Raw genomic sequence first — 24,338 nt, forward strand, 5'->3', positions numbered from 1 at the left:
GAGTCATTCTTGTTTCTTTCTGTTCTGCCGACAACATTTTCGGAACTAACTTGTGAGACACGTAATGCATGTTGAGATGCTTGTGAAGAACATTGTGTACACTTCCGACTGATATTCCGACCTCTGCTGCTATCTCTTTTATGGTTTTACGTCGGTCGTCCCTCACAACATTACGCACACGCTGAGCGATTGCTTCATTTGTTGCAGTTGTTGGTCGGCCGCTGCGTACGTATCGCGGCCACCAGAAAAGCGTTTATGCCAGGCATACACTTGAGTTTTTTTCATTGCTGCTTCGCCATATGCTTCTTCCAACAATCTTAATGTCTCTGCAGGAGTTTTGTATAACAAAACACAGAACTTGATGTTTGTACGTTGCTCTGTGGACATAATCACAAAATGCGACGAACAAACAAAACACTATGATAAACAATTGCCTACAACTCAAAATCAACAATCGCTATTATCAAAAAACTTTAAGGAAATGACATCATGAATGTTACCAACAAAACAAATGTATAATATCCCTTGTTATATATTAATACGAAAAATGGTAGTAAAATTCCGGGAACTTTTTGAACCCAGTAGTATTTCAGACTTTGTGCGTATAAATCCTGGACTTAACGATCGCCAGACCACCGCCATTATCATAGTCACTACTTCTACTACATAATTGCTAATGTGCCCACGCCACCGTTAATATCATTACAACTGCCGAGCTTCTTCTACTACCACTGTCACTACTAGGTACTATACCGCTTCTTATCAGTGTTGATTTTTTACTTGGTTAATTAACGACATTATATTAACTACTGGATTATTTAACGTTAATTTAATTGATCACAGTGAAATGGTATTTGACAAGACGAGGCCGAAGATTCACCCTAGATTACCTGATATTCGCCTTACGATTGGGGTAAACCTCGGAAAAAATCCAACCAGGTAATCAGCCAAATCGGGAATCGAACCCACGTCCGAATGAAACTCCGGATCAGCTGACAAATGCGCTACCGACCAGTGTTGTTATTTTTGTCATCTTCGTCATCATCTCCATTCGTTTGACCTACTGTATGTATTCGTACTTGGTGTTGTTGCATCGTTTGACTGCGTTACAGTAGATTCCTACTAATTTGAGTTGAAGGGAAACAGCTAGAGGGATTTTTTTTTAATAAGTAGATTTTTCCCACTGATGCTAGCGCGTAGGAATGACGTCCCTACTGCTATTCAACGCTGATTTCCTCATGAGTACCTTAAAGGGTACCGAATTTTGACAAAAAACGAAATTCTGGTTTTTATCGTTTTTCGGTAGTAAAATGATAATATGATTTTATTTCTTCTAATTATCAGCTTTCAGCCCTATCTTCAGCAAAAATATTGTAGTAAGTCTTAATGAAAAAAAAAATGTTTCAATGATTATTTCTTTTTGCCAACCGCTCGGTGGAATTTCAAATCCATTTAGCCGATTCTATACATAAAATTATGTTACATATGCCCTATTTTTCCTACATTTGTATCTTTTATCACTACTGAAAAAAGTGCTCCCAAAATTGAGGAATTTAACATTGCAATATATGGAAACTTTGACACCATTTTTCTGCACTTTCTTATTTTTGTGATATTGGTGCACTTTTCTCGCAAAGTATTGTACCCAAAGGTTGAAATTAATATACAATATCAATTTGATGACATTTTACACAGTAGGTTTAAAAAATTAAGATTATTTCTATCTTTAGCAAAAATAAAAAATAATTTGTAGTAATTCTTAATGCAAAAAAAATGTTATCAATATTTTTTTTGCCAACCGCTCAGTGGAATTTTAAATGCATTTAACCGGTTGTATACATAGAGGTGTGTTACATAATATACTCTATTTTTATTCTACATTTGTATCCTTTATAACTTCTGACAAAAGTGCAACCAAAACTGAGTAATTTAACACTGTAAGATACGGAAGTATAGACTCCCCTTATAAGGGCCTTTCGGTGTATAATGGAACAAAAGAAAAATATTATTATTATTATTATTATTATCATTATTATCATTATTATTATTATTATTATTATTATTATTATTATTATTATTATTATTATTATTATAGCAATAATCATTACCTGGTTGTAATACATTTCAGTATACAGAACATTAAACTTTTATTCCTTCATATACTATTTTAAAGTTATATTTTGTTTTTATTTTTCCTTCAGTTTTCGTTTATTATTCTTTAATACGTTTTTGTTCATACGCTTGTTTTAATTTGTATACATAGATTTGTGGACGATCTACTTACTTCTTTCCCTTTCTATATTTGATTTTGTTCACTTATTAGTGAAGATTTATTTATGAAGGAAGAGAAAAATATTTGGAAAATCCGTTTTGAGAATGAATGAAAACAGAATGTCCCCAATAACAACAGCTACATAGCACATAGAAAAGTTAGAGATTTGTAGTTGTGTACATAGTCAGTTTCCCCCTTTCGTCTGTAGTTCATCTGCTTACAAGGTACATAAACAAAACCGCCCACAATAATATGAATGAGCATATTGTTGCAACATGAAAAATCGATTAGTTTCGTTACGAAAAATATTATGATGTACAACGTAAAATGAGATTTATAGGTTTCACTTTGTGAAGTTTGTGGCGTTCCACGATAATACGACGCACAAGAAATGTTAATAGCGTTACACAACATGAATAAAATGGTTTACATTTTTGGAGCATAGACCTGTTCGTTACCCCGCGGTGCAACCTGAATAACTGTAATGAGCTGGGATATGTCTATTATACTAGAGCTTGAAATAGCCTAAGCTTTGTATGTATGTTTAGTCAACAACCCGAAGACTGGTTGCAACCTCATAAGTGACACCAATAAGGCATCACTCATGAAGCAACTAAATCGGGAGTTATTGAGGTAGGATGACCCTTTCTCCCTTCATTGCATACATCGCTGACTAGTAACATAGTTCACTAATCATACTTCAGATGTATACAACATTGTTCTGCCTTTGACATATATTGTTAAATGATATGTACTGCCTGATAGTAAATCATCAGTCAAGACCTGAATCAAAGGTAAAGAAAGTCGCGATCAGCAAAGCAGATATGTAGTCTGTAAAGTAGATAATGAGCTCTTCTGTAGGCAATTTGTTTGTAATCATCGAAAGATCAAAAAGTATTAAGTTATTTACGCGATCGAACGATAATCTTTTCGGACCCAGGGGAGGAGAACGACCCCCTCGAAATGTTTACCTCCGTACGCACTGGGCGACTCCAGAAACGGTTATGGATGAAAATGAAGGCTTATGAGGAAAAACACTGGACAAGATTGAACAGAAATCATAGCTATTATTATTATTATTATTATTATTATTATTATTATTATTATTATTATTATCTCTTGTTTTACCTCAAAATATAAATTATCCAATATTTCCAGTGACATAACATCTGATCTCCATCTAACAAGTAAGCGAGTACAGGACGTCACAGAGAATTTGTAATTTTGACTGCAGCCTCTTATACAGGGATGTTTTTTTTTTTTTACATGTTGTAAATCTATCACACAGTATTTCGGTTTTTCCGCCTTTTCAAAGGAAGCAAAAGTAAGTACACTGATCTTGTTATCAACCAATCAAGTTATTAGATAGATGAAAATAGGATAACCTCCATGTCATGGGAAAACATTAGCACATTGATATAAATAATAATAATAATAATATAATAATAATAATAATATAATAATAATAATAATACTAATAATAATAAGATGGATTTATTGAGCAATATTATACATACAGATGTACTATATTGTCCGAATTTTCTCTTAAATTCAATGCACAGGTCTTCTGACCGTACGTGCAGTGTAAAACAAGTCCTACTTTGTAGGTTTTAACCCCCACACCTATGATTAGATCCAACCACTCACCAAAAGAACACACAGATTAAAATGAAAATGGCACAAACAAAACACATGATATAATATAGCCTAACCTAAAACAGACATAAAAGTGTATAATTGAGTAGATACCATTATTCCTTCGTGACTTCGCATCACAAACTTCAACAGCTGAAGTTCTAATCTGTCTCGCCTTCAAGAGGAACAATCCAGTCTTTTGTTCGTATTCCCTATTCCCCATGAGGTCAAGACATGCAAGCGAACTCTTATTCAGACTTAGCATCGAGGGATATGTTCCAATTCGACACATTGCAATAAAATATGTCTATCTTAGGAATCCTTTTCCCCTCAAAGTGGACAAAGGCGCTCTCCTTCGTTAACAATTTTATTACCCTTCCATGCCTCCAATCTTAGCCACGCTAAACCTACTCACTGTCTTTGTAATAATAATAATAATAATAATAATAATAATAATAATAATATAATGTTCAAATATTAAAGTTGCATAGACCTTTGTATAGAATAAATATCATTCGGATTGAATATTCTCCACTACTTGCATAACACTTAATAGAAGGACTCAACAAAAGTCTTTTCTGTCTTTTGAAGGAAGTTGTTTTAAGTATACTGACAATAAGGTACAAACCACTGTCTTGGATGAAGTGTAAACTCCAAAACGTCCGATGTTATGGGAAACATTAATACTTAGATGATGAATATAGCCTAATAATAATAATAATAATAATAATAATAATAATAATAATAATGTTTGATAGAGAAAGTATTATTCGGATTGAATATGTCTTTACTGCCCAAATAATGATATTATGTAGAAAGACTCGACAAAAGAAATATGAAATACGTTACGTAAAACTTACATTTTCTAAATTTAATAAAATGAATTCTAAGTTCTTTATGTTCCTGGAACCAATGTGGCTTTGTTTTGCATTGCTTCAGATGACGAGGTACAAGCAGGCGGAGTTCGAAGAGGATGACAGCAGTAGTGTGGGCTCTGTCCAGCTGACAGAAGGTGTTTCCGCCACCACTACTCACATCAGATATCACACAGTAAGCTTAATTTTGCCTAAATTTGAAATATTATCTAGGCTATAAAAATGACAAGTCGCTTTTTAAACTTGTTTAAAAAATTAGTTATTCACTTAGTTCATTTCCAAATAAGACAAATATAAGCTTTTCAAATTATCCTTATGTATGTGAATCATTACGGTTTTTTCACAAATCTTATTTCTCGAAATAATCGTTGTCTTTGCAGATTCGAATTGTTTTATTTATTGTTACTATGAATCCATTAGAGATTCCCCTATCAACCTGAGATTACAGTCAACTCTGGACATAGTGAACTCTGTTATAGTGAACATTCGGATATAGCGAACCTAAATCATTGGTCCCGACCCACATACATTAAAAAGTACATTAATATTTCCGTTTATAGTGAACCCTGGCTTCGGTTATAATGAACCTTAAAAATTGAAGTTAGAAAAGTTGTTATCCTGACAAATTCTTATTTGAAGTCAGACCTTCTTGTATAAAATTGAAAGAAAGTGTTGGGAACAACATTCTAAGTTTCTTATTCCTTTAGTCAAATGACAAAGAAAGGATTAGTGATTCTTACAGCAATGAACTGCACTGTAAGTCCAGGCAACGCGTGACGACCTTGCCTCACTCCATCGTCGAAGGGTTGCCATTCTGTTCTACTTTTATTTCTAATCCTCCACCGTCAAAGGATTGCCTTTTGTTCTCAGAAACATGTCCATTATGACGAATAGCATCGAAACAACGTAAAATGAAATTGCCTTCTTTTAAAAGGGGACGGACATTATGCCCAGAGCATAAATGAAGATAAGATTCCGATGGCTTTCAAACAAAAATCAACTCCCTCCTATTTTCCATTAAGTGACCCGGGAAATTCCAAGTCTGAATACGCAGTCACACCATAACAGCGTTTGTCATTTCTACCTAACCAGTCTGTTTCTAATGTTCAAACATTGAATGTACTGTATAAAAATGTCGAAGCGTAAAGTGTTTTCTTTGGAAGATAAGGCGAATATTATAAGTGACATTGAACATGGTCTTTCGCAAGTGGACGTGGGTCGACAGCATAGTTTAAGTAAATCAACTGTGAGTAACAGTATACAGTGTAGTCCATTCCATAAAAATGAAATATTTTAATTACTCTATAGTATTTTATTTTCTTGTTCACAATTTCATTCATTCCTGTCATTTAAAGTTACGGAAGACACACTTCGGATTTAGTGAACCTCGGATACAGTGAACGAAATATGCTGGTCCGCATAGGTTCACTATAACCGGATTTGGCTGTATTTTTCAAGTTTCGCATGGGTTTTTGAGGGCTGGACACACTACATTTCTTTACACTTAGATATAATTTGGCTCATTGTGTGCCCCAGATATGCGATAATTGTCCAAGTCCGACAAGTGACTTTGGTGGCATTCGTAAATGCGATGCTAACAGGTGGGTCATCATGACTCAATCTTTGATAGAGCTAGGTTCTATCCGCAGACGAGAATCCTGATTAGTGATGGGAGAAATAAATTAAATACCGATATATTGATATTGCAATATATTGCAAACTTAATTTCGATAAACGATATATATCGCAGAAAACATATCAATATATCGAACGATTATCGGTATATCGCTATTCCGTAAGTAAATTGCATTTTCAGGCGTACATTTACTGTATTACAATAAAATTACTTGAATTTTAATATTCCTTTTTACCATTGAAATTAACATCATAACAGTCAAAAGCATAAATGTAAAATTGTAACAATAAACAATACATTTTCAATACCATATGATGTAAATAAAAATTATGGTGGAGGCAAGGTAGCTTAAATAATGTAGTGGGAAAGAGTTAAGTGAACTCTAAACTGTTGAATATTTGATATTGGAACACGATTCAATTATTCTAATTTTATATAGGATTCAATCCAGGACACAGACATAATGCTCTTTTCTACCTAACAACGTAATCAATTTTTAATGTAAGTAAACAGAACTTGTAATTGTTTTTAAATGCAAGTAAACCGTACTTAGAATGTTACAAGTTTTAACAAACTTAACAGTTGGTTTGATATAATCCTTCTATAGTAAATTCCCATTGCAAGTTATTGTTACACTCCAACATTCCAAATAACAATGGTGATAATTATAGGGATAGAATTTTTATGCACTGAAAGATATGAGAAAACGGAATGTCAGCACTAGGTTGTGCATAGAAATCATAGACGTAAACAAATGTCACATCGGTATTAAATTTTTGTTTCTCTTTCCATTTCAGAATCTATACTAATAATAAATCTGTAGCCGAAATTTTTCTGGTAATTTTCGATTTTCCAAAAATAATTGGTCCTAACATATATAATTAACCACCTTGAAACCAAAAATAGCTTTTTTGAAATTTTTGTTTGTATGTCTGTCTGTATGTTACCTTTTCACGCGATAATGGCTGAACGGATTTCGATGGAAATTGGAATATATAAATTAAGTTCGTTGTAACTTAGATTTTAGGCTATATGACATTCAAAATACATTATTTAAAATGGGGGGTTATAAGGGGACCTGAATTAAATAAATCGAAATATCTCGCGTATTATTGATTTTTGTGAAAAATGTTACATAACAAACGTTTCTTTAAAAATCATTTGCGATAAGTTTTATTCCCTGAAAAATTTTGATAGGACTGATATTTAATGAGATAAATGAGTTTTAAAATTACACTAACTGCCATCTAAGGCCAAGTATGGAGATAAAAAAGAAATGACTTAGTCTATAAGGGGCCTTGGACATCAACAATCGAAAGCTATGAAAGATAGCCTACAGAGAATGTTTCTGTGTTTGTATTGTAAATTAACCGATATGTATAATTAATTATTATTTCACCTTTGGAAAGTGTAGTTTCTGTAGATGGACATAATACTATAATGTTATTACAGTAACTTCTGATATAATAATATAATAGGCTATAATATAATATAATATAATATAATATATAATATAATATAATATAATATAATATAATATAATATAATATAATACTATATAATATAATATAATATAATATAATATAATATAATATAATTTAAGTTATTTGAAGGGTTCACAACCATAATGGGCCAAGCGCCATTTACTGAATACGTAGAAAGCAACAAGGGTTAAAATTAAGTTATTACCATAATTCAATGGAAACATATAGCAAGTAAAATAAAGTATACACATTAAATCTAAATGATGTCAATGTTCATTAAACTATGGTTGCATGTAATAACTATTAAGAAACATGTTAAAGGAATTGTCATTGCACCAAATGAGTGCTTTCTGGACCAAAATGATCGCATTTTAATTATTTAAATACAATTTAAATTAAGTAACATATTAAACGATTTATCCTCCTATCAAACACGAATGTTCCCTGGATCAAACGTCCTATTTTAATTATGTAATTACTTTATATTTATTTCTAACAGGTGCAGCGGAGCGCACGGGTACGGCTAGTATAGAAATAAAAGTTTGATACCCGTTTTCAGGTCAGACGGTTTCCTTTCAGGATGGGAGTTGCTCCTGCCTTGGAGAACATTAATAACAATATTAAAACAGTAGTAGATAAATCTTCCATCTGTCTCACGTTCGCACACGCTGCATTTTGAATTTGGTGCTGCATATTAAACAGTATGAATTCGAATTCCAGTCCAGCCAATTAGAACAAGGTATTGAGTGAGGTTGCACAATTATGTAACTGTCCACCTTCAGTAGCGCCATCTCTCGGGAATTATCGGAGTTGTCTAGGTTGGATTTTATTGTTATTGATAATGATAATAATTCCACAAAAAATCGATAAATTTATTAGAAAACCGATATATTATACAATACATTGAATCAAAATTTCGATATCAATATATCGCTATATCGAAACGAAAATATCGGTATTTCGTAAAAACCGATATATCGTTCCCATCTCTAATCCTGATAACCCCAGGAGCCCTGACCCCCCGATCCCTTCCTATATCAGCATTGGAAACTCTAACATTAAAAGATGTCTATCTTAAAGTCATGAGGAAGGAAGTTAAACTGAGACTATATAATATCATATCACAGCCGGGTCTGTTATATGGTAGTGAATTTTAGGTATTAAGAGAATCTGACAAAAAGAGAATTCAAGCAGCAGAAATGAGATTCGTTAAAACCGCTCCTAGGACTAACGCTCAGAGACAGAATAAGGAGCGAGGACATAAAAAGAGAGTTAGAGACACAATATGCAATATGCAATACCACAGAATTGGCCACATAATTGTTATAGACACGTACTGTACATAGAATGGTACCTGGTGGACTACCAAGGCAAGCTTTATTTTATAAGCCTTGTGGAAGACCAAGAAAAAGATGGATATAACGTTCTAATTACGTTTGGTTTCGGAACTGGAATTAACCCACTTTTTGAGAAGGCAGAAGAAGAAGACCTTCTTACAAATGTGTGTAGTATTATCTATATCTTCATTTTGATTATAAGAGATGTGAAATTCCAAATAGTTAAAGCCATCATCAACCTGCTCATTAATTTGATCAACTACAATCTTATATCGCAGTGGGAACTTTCCTTTAAGTTCCATCACTTTAGTTTTTGCAGTGGACATTTTTAGATTACAGTATTCTCTGTGTTTACTCTAATTTATCAGTTGATGTTTGTAAATCATTTTATGAAGTTCCGAAAACTGCCTCGCAGTCTTTGTTATGCTGAGCTGAATTTCAACAGAAGCAATTAGTTACAGAAGTTTGTCTGATGGCAGTTTACTTGTTATTGGAAGGAATTTTTAATAGCCTATGCTTACAACCTCATTATAAACCACTAATAAATTTTGGCATTTGTCACTTAAATGCTAATTTCAGTAAAAAAAAAGGAAAATAATAGCAATATTCATAATGTATGAATAGCTATAGCGGTCGATTGGCTAGAGCGCTGCACTCATAATCCAGTGGACCCGGGTATGACTCCCGGATTACCCCCGATTTATGATATGTTGGGCAGGTCAAGGTAACCCAGGAATTTTCTCCGGAAGTTCAGGTTTACTGTGTCATCTCAACAAATCTCCATCATCTCATCTCATCTCATCTCATCTCATCTCATCTCATCTCAGCTCATCGCGGGTATAGCGCAGACTAGCCTCCTATGACGCACCCTTGGCAACGACTCTGTCGGTAAAGTGGTGTACATGATGGCTTCATAGGGATGAATAACGAACAATAAGGTACCCGCCATTAGACGAGGAAAAAAATATATATTGCATTACGTGAATTCGTGCAAAATCGATGTCATTACCTACCTAAACCGTAGCACTTATATAAAAGAAGTCGAACATCTCTATTTTTGTTATAATAAAGAACATAGGCCTACTTTATTTTGTGTGCAATCCAGAAAATGAAAATACGTCTTCTTGTTTTAGTACAGAGTAATTGATTTCATTTATTTACAGATATATAGGTTTATTTTTAATAGTTATTATTATTATTATTATTATTATTATTATTATTATTATTATTACTATTATTTTAATCTTACTTATAACAAAATTACAGCGATATCATGGTCGTGACTTTTGCATAACCTCATACATAAAGTGCGATACCCTTCTGACTTTGCCATCTGTCGTATTCATGTTAAAATTGAACAAGTAGGGAGGGATTCATATGGATGATATTTTATCGCTACCATCTGTTTCTAGTGTTGTTGCCAAGTTCTCATTTATGACGGTAAGGTTTTGTATATAAACTCACCACATAAGAATCTGCAATCTGTTGCATACTACAGTACATAATAATATGTCGGTTTATCTCTTGTATAAGGCTGCCTATCTTCTATTTTTTTTTCGTCGTTTCGTCAGTCACCATGCTTTGTTCGTGCATTTTGTCGCGGCATGACTTTTCGCACCGTATCATCAGAAGATATGATGTAGTTGTTCCCCATTGTATCCTGAAACAGTTTTATGGGCGATTTTTTCGTTTTTACAATATAGAAGTACTTGCATTTCTTCAAGAGCTATTTGATCTACAGTATGTTAACACACGTGCTCAGAATAATTCGTTTATCATCTTTGTTAGTCTTGGAGCCTGTTACATAAAAGCTAATAGTGTTTGAGTTGATAATTTGTCTAGTTTTACTGACAATAGTCTTGTAATACTAGCGTTTGACTTGTTAACTTGTCTAGTTTTACTGATAATAGTCTTGTAATACTAGTGTTTGACTTGTTAACTTAACTAGTTTTACTGATAATAGTCTTGTAACACTAGTGTTTGACTTGTTAACTTAACTAGTTTTACTGATAATAGTCTTGTAATACTGGTGTTTGACTTGTTAACTTAACTAGTTTTACTGATAATAGTCTTGTAATACTAGTGTTTGACTTGTTAACTTGTCTAGTTTTACTGATATTATTGAATTAACATTAGCGAGGTTTGGTTAAATTGGCCAACAATTAGATATATTGAAACACATTAATTAAATCATTAATATTCAAAAACATTATTGAAATCATTTTACTTTTTTTTTTCTTCTTGTACGGAGGAGGGACCCGAAGGCTTACACTGCAGCCTGAGACTTATTGTGCTTGCCACTTCTTTTCATTGTTGAAAGCAGCCATATGTTTTTATATTTCATGATAAATCATATGTTTATTTCACACTTCGTTTAAGTACCACCAGCAGTGGTTCATGTACTACTAGTGGTATGCGTACCATAGATTGAGAACCGCTGAATTACACTATTAACTTGTTGCTTGTAGCTTTGTAACTTTTATGAAACAGGCCCCAGAGAGTTTTATAATACTGTAACCGTTCATTTTCTGTTATTGAGTTTATTCAATTTGGAGGTTGTCTTTAGATTATCTTCTTTATTCAAATATTTAATGACTTTACATATTCTATCTTCGTATCCCTAGAATGCCGTGTTCCAGTTCATTCATATATTTTTCCCAGCTATTTCTTATAATCTATTTTACTTTATTCTTTGCTATGGAAGATTTTCTCTTATTTTATTCTGTTTTGGCCATGAGGAAAGTCATTTTAATAGTACATTATGCAATGAGCCTATAATGATAGTAATTAAGACGTGAGGATGTTTATGAAACGAGCGCAAGCGAGTTTCATAATTTTCATACGAGCGTCTTAATTACCATTATAGGCAAGTTTCATAAGACTTTTTATGCTCGACCATATTTCTAACTTGAAATTATTCGAAAGTATTCATGATATTGTTATGTGAATGAGTGCAATAGCCTACCTCATGAATTGTGAGATGTGCGCAGACGCGAAAGTATTGATTTTTTCCGGGAAATGAATATCGACGACCTTGATAATAGTAAGATAAACATTAGTCTTGATATAACCTTGAAATTGAATTAGACATTGAAAAACGAGATGACAAATTGAATTTATTTGAATATTATTTACAATTAACGCTAATTATTATAGTAACAGAACATAACCTTCTGCGACAATATTGGATTTCCAGCCTCCGTGACCTTTCCATAGTTGTCTTTCGATTGCATATACGAGAATAATCGAAAACCTGAACTTTAATGAATAGGTGTACTTTAATGACATGCATTAAAGGACTGCTACCAGGTGTATAATTACTACATTTCGGCATGGTCGAGCATAAAATATGTTTTGCCATGCCGTAATAACCATTAAAGATTAAAATTGAATTAAAGAAGAACATTTAACAAATACGTACTTTTAAATATTGAAGTCATAATATAACTTAGAAAGAAACTTCAGACATGAAAACTAAAAATACAGTAATCCCCTTTAGTCGCGGAACCTGTATGCGCTGTTGATCTCAGCGACATTTTTTTAACTTAATTTGGCGTCTGGCATCTTAATCTGAAGAGTTTTACAGAAAATGTAGACTGCGAGCACGCGTGTTCACATGTGTAATAAAGTAATAATGTACTACAGATAATCACAACTCAAGAGACAAGAGAATATTGAAGAATTCTGAACAATTAACTAGAGAACCCCACTCCTTCTCCACCGCAACGATACCACCTCTACTATGCGCTCGCGAGTTATTTCTTCGACTCTCCTCCTTCAGCTGAGTGCTCGCCTTCAATGAACACCGTTTGGACAGGGTTGCCGTAACCGTAAACATCCACACGGAAGCGATCGGACCCTTAAGGCCGGCGAAACGGCTGGGACAAAAACGTGCCTCGAAAACTGCGTTCCGGCAGAAATTTTATGCGTATAACTCGGTGAGATTTGAACTGAACTGTCTGAGGTATCGATCGATGGAGCGTGACGAAATGGGCTAAATAAACGCGAAAAAAAAAATATATTCGATGTAAATTGGAACCTCATCTTTCAATAAGTAGTCGTGAAGATTTGTGAACTTTCAAAATGCCTCGAAATTAAAATGTTGAGATAATTCAAAATTGAAGATGCGCACAACAAGAGGGAAGGACATTCTAAGACGAATCAAACAAGCCCAAGACTATGGCTGCGGAGTACAAGAGACGGTAGAGATAGAGCGCAAGAAAGCGGCGGTGCACATTTCTTATTCCTGACATTTAGATAAAAAGAAAAATTGTTTGAAAAAAATGGAGGGTGTCACATTATGAACCCATTTTCAAAACATAACATTTGCTAACATTTTTCATATCTATAGTTTAAATACTTATTCCATTACTACGGTTATATGCCTACTGTGGCATGTTTTTCTCAAATAAACATTGAATGATAAAATAAATAAAATTTTATTTTAGACACTGTAGGATTTATAGCATTTTATGAAAAGGGAACTGATATTCGGTATCTTTAACCTACGATGTATGTAGCCTATAAGAAATCACATGTTTTACGTTTAGAACTAAGTGAATGCCATTTTCTGCAATCCAGAAAACGAAAGTTAATTTTATTTGGGTGCTTATTAAGCGATTTCATTTATATATTGTTTTCATTGATAGTCCAAGAAAATAAATTACAAACGGTATTGTAATTCGCAATATGATGAAGGAACTGGATTGTTGCATAATACGTAAAACGTATGCGAAAGTATATGGTATATTCGTGACACTTTTTTTTCCATTTTCGTTTTACACTCGTCAGCCTAACTAAAATCACCATATTCAAATAAAATATACTTTCAACTTGAAAAGGCACAAAGCATTCGTTCAGAATTTCTGATCTCAACTATAATATTTACCCATAGGCCTATATGCCCAATTGTAAACGATATTTTCATAGTGTGAAAAATGTTATTTATGTACAATTTAGAAAAAAAATTCAACAGTTTTGTTGAATAAATCTGTATATAGCCTAAAGGCTTATACAATGTTATTAAAAACAGAGCACGGTTATGGCTTTGTTTATAGTATTATACTACTTTCATTAATTAATTATGATACCGAACATTTCCTGGAAACGCCGAGCTTTTGTGCTGGCAAAGTGCTGCCATGTAATGATGGCGCATTTAGTAAACAGTAAAACAAAACAGAGTGAGGTATACAAGCGAAAAGCGAATTGACTTTTTTTTACAGATAATACTGTTATTATCAGTCTTAGGAAGTTCGTACCAAAACATTGTTTTCAGGTTCAGTGCAGCCAGGCATATAGTCTATTGCACTCTGTTCATGTAAACAACTCACAGAAGGCCTATATCCGCAACTATGGGTGGATGAATTTAGTCAGTCGCTACATTACAATAATATGTAGAGTATGTAGCAGTTTCATTACGTACTAACGTTTCCAGTGGAGTTGTGCAGTTTAATGAGCGGTTTTTAACGCAACGGAAGTTAAATCCTCCAACCACAAGAAGTTGAATGCAATACTTAAAGAATTTTCTAATAATCACAGTAACAAATGTAGAAACATTTTACTGGAAATTATGTAATATGGAAATTTAATCTAGAAAATGAATATTAGGCTAATTCAGAGACACTGTACTATGAAAAAGCACATAGAGCACCTCTCTTTACTTAGGAATTAAGCAGTGAAAAGAAACCGTCTTCTTCAAAACCTAGTCAAGTATAAGTTACATAATTCTTTTTTGATATACAGTATGTATAATGTTGATATGTTGTAATATCCCTTTAAACAATATCAAATTACCTATAACAATCATTCTGCTGCAGTCCAGACATGCGAAAATGATTGAAACCGTGAGATATGTGGAAGTATAATATTGTTGAAGTAGTCTTATATTTATGTAATTGTATACTAATCCGCGTAAGGCCAATAGTCATTAAAGCTAATATGAAGTGTGTCCTGGAAAAGAATTATGGGTTTAATATAATGTGCTACATACGACATTTATTATTAAATTCACAAAGCTGTTGTTCACTTGATGATTTAGTAAGAAATACTGTATCATATTTCAGACTTGCTCCAGTCACGTCTTGTGACGTAGAACAAATATTTTTTTGCATACGAATTTCTCGACATTTATTTTCACTGTTACACTTTTACTACGTCATACTACTTTTAACAATAAAACCGGTACGAAAGTACGTGTTTCAACTAATCGTGGCTGTTTATCGCTATAATTTTATCACTTCCCTAGTATTTGTTTGTTTTTACCATTTCCCTAGCATTTTTTCCTTTGTTTACCAATATTTCAAACTGCAAATTCTTTACGGTATTATAAAACATGCTTTGCGATCGTCATTTGTTTACCCCATAGATAGTCAACTGAAAATGGTGGCTCCGTTCAAACGTTTTGGTGAAGCTAACATTAGTGAAATAGAATTTTAGTAACTCAATTAATATTTTATTGTATTAGAGTACTTTATTTCTTCTAATCTTTATATAGGGTAAAGGTCGGTAATATTGTGATACGAGTAATATTGTGATTGTTCTTTTTGAGAATTTATTATAATTTTACTGAGCGAGAGGAGGACTGGTTTTGTGCAGAAACTTGTCCACGAACATTCCCTTAATACGTTAACGCAAAAAACCGATCTTCCTCTTGCTCAGTAAAATTGTTATAAATTCTTAAAAAGAACTATCACAATATTACTCATATCACATTATTACCAACCTTTACCCTACTTTCTTCTAATCGTGTAATAGTCAATTAAATTCCACTCGAGTTTTGATTTTCTCTAGATAAATCAAAACCTGATTTTCTCTAGATAAATGAAAACCCCTAATGAGATTACTGTTGATAAACTGAAAATGTACATTATATTAAATACTGTAGAGATATATCGCTATAAATTTTATTTGTTACTTTTATACGTATGGGAAAATTATTTTGGATTAAAAATTACGAATATTCTAATTGACAATTAGTGTCATTTATATTACTTGCTTATAGTGTTTTATTGTTTTATGACTATGGATCATTGGCACAGAGGCAAGTATTTCTACCACCCGACTGTATGTTTAATGTATTGGGTTTCTTGGCGTTTAGAGCTGCGTTGCTACCCTTCATTCGATAGAGATAGATATAGTCCACACAACGTAATAGTTCCGGTACCAAATTCCTAGCTCTAGTTATCATTATCTGTAACTGATTCCGATCTTTAGGCTCTTTAGTCTTGTGACTATTGGCCGTACTGGAGCTTTTCTACAGTCAAATCGAATTCTAAATCAACCTTGTCTTGCAGTCGCACTCCTCGACATCGTTAGATATTAATTTGTTGTTCGATGGAACGTCCTCAATAGAATTGTTACATAATATATTATAATGGTGCTATGCTATTGTATAAAATACTCTGTTATGCAAAGAGATCTATAATTCGGGCAAGTGTACAACACAATATTTCTTGTCCAAAATAGAATCGAAAGTGCTCTTGTCAACATTCGGACCAGAGGCTTCCCGAAAATTTACATTTAATTTTGAGCTACGTGGCAACACTGTGTAACGATCTTGCTATTCGAATTCCTATAATTTCGTGAAATGCATTCGTCATTAAATAAAATGTTGATATTTTCTTTCATTTCTGTCTTTATCCTCCCCGCATTTAAATTTAACAGGCGGAGCCTTCTCTTCGTTAATTACTTTATAAATGCTTCCTTATTTCATGAGGCCTAATCTTGAGATGGCAATATATATAATTTTTTTACAAAAAAAAAAAGCCGGCCTAAATAAGGGTTCGTATAGATCGGCCTACTAATCAATTCATAAAGAATAATCATTAAAACCAATTGTGTGACAATTTGAAAGAAAAAAGAAAAATTAAGATAAATGATACGAAAACATAGGAAATCATTTACAATAAAAGTTTGTTGGGTATAAATGATTACTAATTAATTGATAGTCGAAACGATTGGCACATCATATGACGCCAATGAGTTGTTTGAAATTGGAATAAATAATATGTTTTTACATTGAATTAGATTCATTTGGAAATTAATACCACAGTTACGTACAGTTTCCCTGGAAAAAGATGAGACGATTGAATATTCCTAAGTCTCAGATGTAAGACACTGCGCATGATCGGAGACCAGAGCACTGATACGCAAGATAACGAATATTGAGTTACTTAAATTCAGGCTATTTGGTTTGTTACTAGCATCGTTCCGAAATTCACTTCAAAAACTGCAAAAAATATGATAATATTACGTAAATAAAAGCTAAATATATACATAAATCGTGTAGTTAAATCGACAATGGACCTTCATGACTAGATCGACACACCGCACAGAAAGGAACGCTTTCAAGTCGTTTCAATAGCTCAGACAGTAAGACTTCTGCGTGTTGTGTAGAACAGTGCGAGTTCGATCCTTAGTCTACACAACGATTTTTTTTTTGGTCTAAATAACGTTGAAATAGCTAAGTAACGTTGAAATAGAGTTTTACAAAGCCCTGAGATTGTGTTAATGATCGCAAACAATACAAAATTACAAGTTATAATATTATAAACGTTAATCTAATGAATGCATTTATACACACATATACAATGTAAATGCATATATATTAAAAACTAACAATTAAAATGAAATTAAAAAATATATGTAATAATAGACAAACTTTTACAAAGGTTTAGAGTCCTTAGGCTATGTCATTTGTTGAGTAATTATTACAATATTTTATTAACAGCTGTAACAATGTAGTGTTATAACTTGGGGTTTGTTTACTTAATGTAATTAGATTTAATTTGATTAGTTTCGTAACAATTGGACTTTCTGTTATATCCTGTTATTTAGATATTTAATTTACGGTTGATTTATTAACTCTTACTATGCAAGATGCCTGTTATTTCAATAAATCTATATCACGTTAAATAGTCATTGTCTACACTAAAGTATTATCGTCATCCCTCATTTCTCATCGTAATGGCGAACCGACGTGACATGAGACAGCGAGTTATAGCTCTAGTTGAGGCTGGATATGGGGCTAGATATGCTGGCCGTTTTGTCGGTGTTCCTGGAAGTACAGCCGCGAGGTGGGTTCATCGTTACCAAAATTTAGGGGAGGTCGAAAATCGCCCTATTCCTGGGCGTTCGCGGATATCTTCATTGGAAGAGGATGCTCTCTTATTCGAGACAGTTCGACAGGACCCCTTTCTGACTGCTAACGAAATAAGAGCAGCATCTAACTTTCCCGGATCTTCACAGACTGTGATTAGCAGGTTGAGGAACCGCGGTATTAGGAGCCGGAGGGCTGCGCAAATGGAAATATTGAGGGAAGCACAAGCTGTCGACCATCTTGCCTTCGCTTCCAATCGAGTGGATTTCGATTGGAGAAATGTAATTTTCTCCGACGAAACAACCATCTCGAGTGATTACGAAGGTCCTGTCCGTGTCTATCGTGAGGATGGTCTTCGACATGATCAGCGCTATGTGCACCGACGTGAAAGATCGGGGCGCTTTAGCATATCGTGTTAGGGGTGGATGTCTTACGATGGACCTGGCGTTATAGAACGCATCGATGGCCGGTTTAATGTGGGAACTTACGAGCACATTCTGGAAAATATATTCCTTCCCTCCGCCCGAAAACGTTTTCCCGAAGGAACATTGCTGTTCCAGCAAGATAACCATCCCGTGCACTATGCTGCAAGCATTCAAAGATGGTTTCAAAGGAGACCCGAGATCGAAATCATTAATTGGCCTCCGAAGTCACCTGATTTGAATGTCATCGAAAATTTATGGGCGGAATTGAAAAAGAGAGGGATAGCCACCTATGCCCACCGACTCCCTCGAAATCGAGACGAATTGTGGGATCAAGTTGTTGACACCTGGGAAGATCTCGCCGGGGATCAGAACTTATTCCACAATCTCGTGACATCCATGCCGGATCGACTTAGAGCTGTAGTAGAAGCTGATGGCATGTGGACAAGATTTTAAGTTAACATGTCTCCTTTTGTTTCGTATGATTTTTGTTTGAGGAAGAATACTTTTAACTTCCAAGTAAGATTTATTTATTTTTTGACGAGGTTCAGCCCACTTGTAAGACCCAGAAATTGGGCATAAATTATTCCATATTTTTCGACAAATTAGACAGTCGAGGAACTCTGAACAAATTAATTACACCTCAATAAAAAAAAGTTTTACCCAGGACCGAACACGAGATGTTTCGGTCATACAGTGGAACCGACACGCTACTATATGAGCTAACGAGACAAGACAGTGACAGCATCAGTCCAGAATGTAGATCCCTTAGCAGGCATTTGCCATTCGGTACAGTGAAGCAATGATATTTTGTGACTCGAGCTATGTTGTGAAATCCTGACCTTAAATGGCAGTCTTCTTCGTGATCCTTATTCTGGTCCTTGTCCTTGTTGTGGTCCTTGTAACAATTCTTGTACTATTTGTCATGTTATATATCGTTACGTCGATATCGAGTGAACCGCGCTGTAGAACTTTAACTTCCGACGACCAAGAATCGTCTCATTCTTTTTCAGGGTAACTGTACTTTAGAAGAAAAGTGCTGCGTCTTTGTGTGATAAGCCCGTATAAAATAAACTAGCAACACGTGAATGAAATAGGCACGTAGAGCAAATGGAGGACAAAAATAGACTGATAAAACTACTTGATAATTTAAACCATATGCAGAAACTTAATCCCAACATAAGATAAGGTTGGAAGCTGAACATCATTTCCAACCACCCACGCACCTTAAAAAGATACTAACTTTAAGGCTGCGTTCACATTGGAGGCACGCTTGGCCAAGTAAAATGGAAGCGCCTGCGTGCCTAAGCGTGCCTAAAGAAACAAAATGTCTGTTTGAAACTATTGGTGGCGCGGCGAAGGTGTTCACACTGGAAGCAAGTTACAAGCGCACGCTTGTTCACCCGTCTCCGCCGATCAAATAAATTTGTTTTTTTTCCTAGCACTCTCGCCTGTGTGATGTGATATTTGTAGCTGTTTTTGTGAATGATTTGTTCCACGATGGATTTTGAAATACTAATAGCATGTATTCAAGAAAGAAGGGCAATCTGGGATGCATCTTGTAAGTATATCCTAAAATAATTAAAGAATAACTCTGGCCGTTTAAGAAGATCGGGAAAAATTCGTTTATATTCTCCATCTTCTCCCTGTCCTTAAAATATTCGTTCACCCATTCATCACTTAATGCCTCCTCATCTATCATTAAAAACTTCAACACTCCATTTTCTAACACTAAATGCTCTTCATCCGAGGAATCCATTTCAACAATTAGACTGGAATTGGAAGCGTTACTTGCATTCAATGTGACCACACTTCCAGAGCAAGCTTCTAGGCACTCTTGGGCACGCAGGCGCTTCCATTTTACTTGCTCAAGCGTGCCTCCAATGTAACCGCAGCCTAACAATAGCTGAGAAACTAATTAAGAAGAATCAGAGCCACTTTTGTTAGGACTAAATTGTGTTTATGGAAATTGAAAGTGAAGTGTAAATACGAAAATAATTGATACCGATACTGTATATAATTATTTTCCAAGCTTTCTATTTTTCAGCAGTTGTATTATATTTCCTTTCTCCATTTGTTCCACTCTCTGTCTCAGTCTTTCTCTTCCTGTCTCAATCTCTCTCTTTTTCTCTATCTCTCTGTCTTCAGATATCTTCATCAAGTTGCCTCGTCCGAAATTGCTTTCATTTGTCCTCTTCATGTTATATGATTGCTCCCACGTTTCTTTCTTCCTTGTGAGGTCCAGTAAAAAATGTATTCTTATTCTTTCTTCTGGGCATCCGTTGTAATTGCCCATACCACTAGAATGATCTAGCTTTTAATCTTTCCAGAAGGTCTTCATTAGTTTTTATCTTTCTGAAAACCGCTTTCCATTTTTGTTGTAACCTCGAAATTCTCATACTTCTGTGAAGTGTGTCCATTTCTATCAAGTTCACATTGTCGTGTGGATACAGTCCATCCTTCTCCTCCACATGTTAAAATGATAGTTCTAATGTAGTTTATGTGCGCAGTTCTAATGTAGTTTATGTGCGCTTGGAAATATAGGTGGAAGGGAACCGATGCACTAAAATTTAAGAGGTGATTCTACATGTTAAATATAACAAAACTTTTATTACGCTTTTCCTTCGATGAAGCACCGTTAAGCAGGAAAAAAATAGTCTTTGTCCAATGTTTGCAGCGCTCTATTGCGGTAACGGCCCGAGAGAAATGGCTGATTGCTATACAAGCAGGTAGGTAAAAATAGTCTGCCCAATGTTTGCAGCACTCTATTGTGATAACGCCCGAGAGAAATGGCTGATTGCTATACAAGCAGGTAGGTAAAAATAGTCTTTGCCCAATGTTTGCAGCACTCTATTGCGGTAACGGCTCGAGAGAAATGGCTGATTGCTATACAAGCAGATAGGTAAAAATAGTCTTTGCCCAATGTTTGCAGCACTCTATTGTGGTAACGGCTCGAGAGAAATGGCTGATTGCTATACAAGCAGGTAGGTAAAAATAGTCTTTGCCCAATGTTTGCAGCACTCTATTGCGGTAACGGCTCGAGAGAAATGGCTAATTGCTATACAAGCAGATAGGTAAAAATAGTCTTTGCCCAATGTTTGCAGCACTCTATTGCGGTAACGGCTCGAGAGAAATGACTGATTGCTATACAAGCAGATAGGCAAAAATAATCTGAATAGTTTTATTTTTTATTTTTTTTTTATTTATTTATTTTTATTTACTTATTTATTTATTTATTTACTTTTTTGGATATTGAACCGTACAGCCACTAATTTAAATTGAAGAATTGCGAAAATCGTTAAAATAAATCTTGCAACGTAGCGCACTGTCGAGTGCGTGAGACAGAATACATCAGTCAGAGGGGGGAGGGAAGGTAAGGAATGGCTAGCCGCTCTTGCTAGAGTTAGACTATTGCAGTAGCCGTGATGTTGCCAAATATGCTTCATAGAAACATAACGATTTCCTCTAAATCGGTGAATGTTAGAAAAAAACTTACTTAGATTTTTCAAACCTCTCCTCGTGATCTATTATCAGTTTCATTTTGGTGCAGAGGTTACTTTCCACTCTGTATATCTGCTCCACAGAACCCCCATTGAAGGTTCTTACTGCGGCTCTGGCCTGTTTTATTCTGTGTGAGACTTCAAGGTCCTTTAGTATTAATGTAGGCAAATATTTAAAGTATTTTACGGATTTAATACGACCTTGGCCCAGAATAATGTTGTGTCCTCGACCTCCTACAATTAAGTAGGTTGTTTTTTTTTTCAAAGTAACTTTCAAACCCGCCTTATATTCTTATATCAGTTGTCTAATCACGCATATTGCATGCTCTTCGTCTTGGATTATAATCACCTAATCATTGGCGGATAAGAGAGAATGGATGGTATCAATCTCATCATTCGCATCAGTGATGTGCTAAATTAGCTCTTTTATACGAACTAGTTTTCTTTTTCCTTTTCCGAAAGAGAGTCGTTCAAAAGATTAGTTCAAGGAGCAAATCGTTGAAGAGAGTTGGCGAGCTGGTAGTACACGGGAAGTAGGAACGAACTGCATTTTCTAGTTCATTTTTGAAATTCTTTTTTTCATAGATTACGCTACAATATCCTTTCTGCCAGAGTTCGTCAATCTGCATCTCACATGAAGGTGTGGTGTGTAGACAGAGAGAACAGTCGTCATGATAGGCCTATATTTAAAGATAAATAACAGTATGATCAACCTCTGAAAAAAAGCACAGCAAAATAATTATTTTAAAATTGGATTTCGTTATTAATTAATGTCATTTAGAACCACCGGCGTAACTCAGTCGCTAAGGCGCTTGCCTGCCGAGTTGGAGTTGCGCTCGGGCTCGATTCCCGCTTTGACTGATTACCTGGTTTGGTTTTTTCCGAGATTTTCCCCAACTGTAAGGCAAATGTCAGGTAATCCTCGGCCTCATCTCGCTATCATCAATTTCATCGATGCTAAATAACCTCGTGATTGGTTCAGCGTCGTTAAATAACCAAGTAAAAAGATTGTTATTTATGATTTCCGATTATTTTTCTGAATGCATTTTCCGAACGACATTATTCCGAAATGCAGATTCCGACTGAATATAATTCTGAAAGCTAAATTTCCGAATGGGACATTTCCGGAATGCTAATTTATCCGAATAGTTTTTCGGAGTGTATTAAATTACTTTGTATTCGGTTTTCATTTGGCCTTTCATTGCAAGTGTTTTTACAATATTCACGTTTTGCTTTTTTTATTGGAAGTTTGCAAATTTGTTTACATTATTTATATTTCACCTTTTTACTGAAATTTTGCAAATCTGTTTACAATATTTACATTAGACCTTTAGTAGAATGTTGTATAAGCCCACCGTATGTTTACAATGTTCTCAATGAATAGTCGTAGTCTATGATATAATGAAGTTGTGTATTTACATTTCGCCTTTTTACTGAAATTTTGCAAATCTGTTTACAATATTTACATTAGACCTTTTATTAGAATTTTGTATATTTGTTTTCAATGTCCTTAAATGTCTGTAGCCTGTGATAATTGAGGCTATCAAGTGCAAAACTCGCCTTATGCAAAAAAAAAAAAAAAGTTACATATAGGATGTTGTACTTCTTGCAGCTCTCTATCTACTGATATAGTCGATTTGTGCAAATCTTGTCTAATTCCTCTTCCATAGATCTCAGAAAACTATTATCAAATGCAAACTGTCCATATCCATAATGAGTTTTCCTGTTTTCTGACAAATCACTTTACCTAGATAAGGCGAGTTTTGCATTTGATAGCCTCATGATAAATTTATGTATTTACATTTCACCTTTTTACTGAAATTTTGCAAATCTGTTTACAATATTTACATTAGACCTTTTATTAGAATTTTGTATATTTGTTTTCAATGTCCTTAATGAATGTCCGTAGCCTATGAGATGATGAAGTTGTGTATCTACATTAGACCTTATATTAGAATTTTGCATATTTGTTTACAATGTCCTCAATGAATGGCCGTAGCCTGTGAAATTATGAAGTCCGCAGGTACTATTGTCTGTTGTCCCCTTTTTATGTCCCGTAGTCTGGAGTATTCGCCAGTTC

General features: G+C 34.4%; 1 protein-coding gene across 6 annotated transcripts in view; it reads left to right on the plus strand.

Moving 5' to 3' along the window:
• The window catches only part of Nep3 (Neprilysin 3), a 527,184-nt gene that overhangs the window by 439,836 nt on the left and 63,010 nt on the right, over positions 1 to 24,338 (plus strand). For 5 of the 6 annotated variants that reach the window (XM_069847852.1, XM_069847851.1, XM_069847854.1 and 2 more), the window contains one exon: positions 4,847 to 4,957. The exons of the other annotated variant lie outside the window; for it this stretch is intronic. In XM_069847852.1, coding sequence (XP_069703953.1) covers positions 4,847 to 4,957 — 111 coding nt within the window. The remainder of the gene's footprint in view (positions 1 to 4,846; positions 4,958 to 24,338) is intronic. 6 annotated transcript variants of the gene reach the window in all.

Source organism: Periplaneta americana, chromosome 15 (assembly GCF_040183065.1).
Source record: "Periplaneta americana isolate PAMFEO1 chromosome 15, P.americana_PAMFEO1_priV1, whole genome shotgun sequence".
Classification (NCBI taxonomy): domain Eukaryota; kingdom Metazoa; phylum Arthropoda; class Insecta; order Blattodea; family Blattidae; genus Periplaneta; species Periplaneta americana.